This window comes from Dryas octopetala, chromosome 1, assembly GCF_963921425.1.
Source record: "Dryas octopetala chromosome 1, drDryOcto1.1, whole genome shotgun sequence".
Classification (NCBI taxonomy): Eukaryota; Viridiplantae; Streptophyta; class Magnoliopsida; order Rosales; family Rosaceae; genus Dryas; species Dryas octopetala.
The window spans coordinates 7,229,842-7,232,762 of NC_141366.1; the positions used below are offsets into that span (position 1 = coordinate 7,229,842).

The 2,921-nt window shown below is 36.6% G+C and overlaps 1 protein-coding gene across 2 annotated transcripts; it reads left to right on the top strand.

Moving 5' to 3' along the window:
* Positions 1-814: 814 nt before the first annotated feature.
* On the top strand, positions 815-2,717 carry LOC147297173 (uncharacterized). Of its 2 annotated transcripts, XM_086229515.1 has the most exons (4): positions 815-1,195; positions 1,364-1,429; positions 1,784-2,308; positions 2,502-2,717. In XM_086229515.1, exons 1-4 carry the CDS (start codon positions 1,022-1,024, stop codon positions 2,544-2,546), a joined length of 810 nt encoding a protein of 269 aa, XP_086085641.1. In that variant the 5' UTR covers positions 815-1,021; the 3' UTR covers positions 2,547-2,717. The 2 variants fall into 2 exon arrangements, with proteins under 2 accessions (XP_086085641.1, XP_086085642.1); XM_086229516.1 differs by lacking the exon at positions 2,502-2,717 and having other exon boundaries at positions 1,784-2,417.
* The last annotated feature ends 204 nt before the right edge of the window (positions 2,718-2,921 follow it).

Genomic DNA, 2,921 nt, shown 5'->3' on the forward strand with positions numbered 1-2,921 from the left:
GTAGCTTTGATTAACCGTTATTGCATTGGCCATTGGTGATAGGCGTATCGGTAAAAGCCACAGTAATAGGAGTGTGGGCTTCATTAGTTTCGAGGGCAACAGTTGGAAGCATGTCGCTCCTTTTTTTGATAAAGCTTCTGGAATCTGGACTGTAGACTTGGGCAATGGCATCCTCCCTTTTTCTTTCTTATTATTAATGGTGGTGGTTTCATCTTGATTATCTATCCATCTTCTAGTTGACCGGTCAAACCCATTGTTGGACTGTCAAATTCTCGAATTAACCAAATTTGTGGAAATAATTAATATGGGTTTCAAATTTCAATCTCATTTTTTGACTCTCTTTGAGGAAAGGACCAGCGGAGTTCTTGACTCCTCGCATCACTTATCTTGTTTGCCCAGCCATTCAAAGTGTGCCACTTCAACACATTGACCTTAAGTATCATTAATATAAAAAGTTAGTCTTGTTTTCATTAATATTAATTCTGTGACTGCGAGAGGAACCAAGAAATAGTGAGAACACCATTCAAGCTACCTCCATATACGTTGTTGATGCATACTTAGTATATTAATTATTATGATCGACTATTAATTGGACACGCAGCCAATGATGGTGGAGGTTCATATGTCCCATGTCTTTTTTATTATTATTATTTTTTCATTTGAATTTGAAAAACAAAATGATCCCATATCTACTCATCTAGAAAGAGTCAAAGCATGCACAAGACCAACTACATGTTTGGTTGCTTGCTTGCTTCCAAGTCTTTTGTTTTTTATTATCTTTTATAGTCTCCCTTTCTCTCTTGTGAAAGATGCCAAAGAAGACCACGCAAATTGAAACGACTACTAATTGATCAAATTCATACATATACATATTTTCCAAGCTTTCCAACCACCCCATAATTATTAAGACCACACTTTCTCCTCGAAGTTTCTGGTGCATGCACACAGCACACTTTCTTTTGCAGATTACAAGAAGAAAAAAAAAACACAGAGGAAAGGTAAAGATCGAAAAAATTAGAGGATGGCATGCTTTGTACCTTTCAACAACAGAAATTTGGATATAAGCATCTTGGTGTTCAGGCCAACAGTGGTGCTCGTTGATGACCTTCTTAATGCACTCAAGCAATTCTCTTTGTGCACCGAGACTCTTGGTTGTGTACAAAGTTCCATCTTGCAGAGCATCCATGGAAATATGGTACGTAGTGCATGACATAACATACAATTAATAATCATTTACTTTCTACTTTTTTTTAGTTTAATTATTTTTTGATCGAAACCCTCATTAATTATTAAATTACTTGTTTAATTAACTAAATCCATCTCAATAATTCGATCTTATTTGGGTTGTTTTCCCCTTGATCAGATCATATGGTTTGGAGCATGGCTGAAGAGATCTTCTGAAAACAAAGATTCTTTGACAACAAGCCTTGTAAGTCTAATCACTATTACTGATTTCACTCTTATATAGTCTTTCCTTAAAAAATAAAGATTAAGCTCCTTCCCTCAATCCCTTTTCGTTTTATCACAGATTTGCATATTTTCTTACACAATTATTTTACTATCAGTACAATTATGTTAATTATTAATGTTCTCTTGTCAAACAGTCCAATTTGTCAAAAAAATCTGAGTCTTTGATCAGATGAAATCATGCGAAATCATGCATATGTGCTACTAATCGATATTAACTTCTCCATATGTAATTTCTAACATCACATCCATCAATTCATTGGACTCTTTTCCCTCATGTTTCTCATAGCCAGTGATTCTCAATTTTCCAATGCAGCTCTCAATGCTAACAAACATATCAAGCATGGCCATCTTACTGGAACACACCTTCTTTGATGCATATGCTGGCGAATCAATAGACGGGTCTTGTGCAGCCAAATTCTGCAGAGGTGACACAGTCTCAATGAGTGCAGCAGTCCTTAATGGTGGTCATGATATAAACAATGTGTCCTATGCATGCCTGGCTCTCTTCAAGTCTGGTTTCCAAAGGATGGAAGGTGTGAGATCTGGGGTTTGCTTGAAATGCCAAACCAAGCCAAGAGTTGCTTCTCTTTATGTGTGGAAGTCTCTGCAATGTTGTTACTCATGGATTTTAAACTCGGACCAAAGAAAATCGATGCTGCCCTATCTTGAAAGCTTCTCTATTGACATCAAGTATGACATTTTTAGAGTGGTGTATGTCAGTGGGGACAATGAAGTCAAGTTTCAGTTCTTCTATCCTCCTCATCAAGTGTTGGATCAAGCAGCAGCTGGAGGAGAAAGTAAAGAAGAAGGGCAGCAGCTCAGGCAGACTACTTCCATTGTATGAGTACTACTACTTAAATTATGATCAGTACTAGTTGCAATTGGGTCGCTGATATCATTTTTTTGTAAACCTATATATATATATATATATATATATATCTATATAAATGATATGATTTATGTGCATTGTGGTGTTTATATATGTGTTTGGTTTGAGAGCCTGATAGTTATTGTCACTCTCAATCAACCAGGATTTCAAAATGGGGTGGACTGCATTTGCTGGACTTCCAAATTAACTAATGGGGAGTAGGGATGGAGAGATAGGCTGAAATTGGAGAATAGTTTGAGCTGTGATTTACATATACATAGCAAAGTTTTGAAGAAAGAAAAAAATGGGTTAGGCTACAGCTCTTGTTCTAGTTCTGTCCCTGCCCTCAATCTCTAATCAAATTTGTTACCTGGTTTGGTTTTTTCCGTTTTATTATATTGTCCTTTTGTGGCTCTAGTCCATTAAAGGACCTTAAACATTTCAAAACTGTGCACCATTTGCAGACAAATTAAGTGGGATGACAATTTGACAACAATGTATATGCAAATTGTTTAGGGGCCCAATGGAGTCCTACCAAGCCATGCACTAATTGGTTTGGGCCTGACATGCATATTGGATTCTT

Coding starts and splice junctions, on each gene's coding strand:
- LOC147297173 (XM_086229515.1), top strand. CDS start 1,022: ATGGCATGCTTTGTACCTTTCAACAACAGAAATTTGGATATAAGCATC. Junction 1,430..1,783: donor ATTCTTTGACAACAAGCCTT/GTAAGTCTAATC, acceptor TTTCCAATGCAG/CTCTCAATGCTAACAAACAT. Junction 2,309..2,501: donor TCAGGCAGACTACTTCCATT/GTATGAGTACTA, acceptor TCAATCAACCAG/GATTTCAAAATGGGGTGGAC.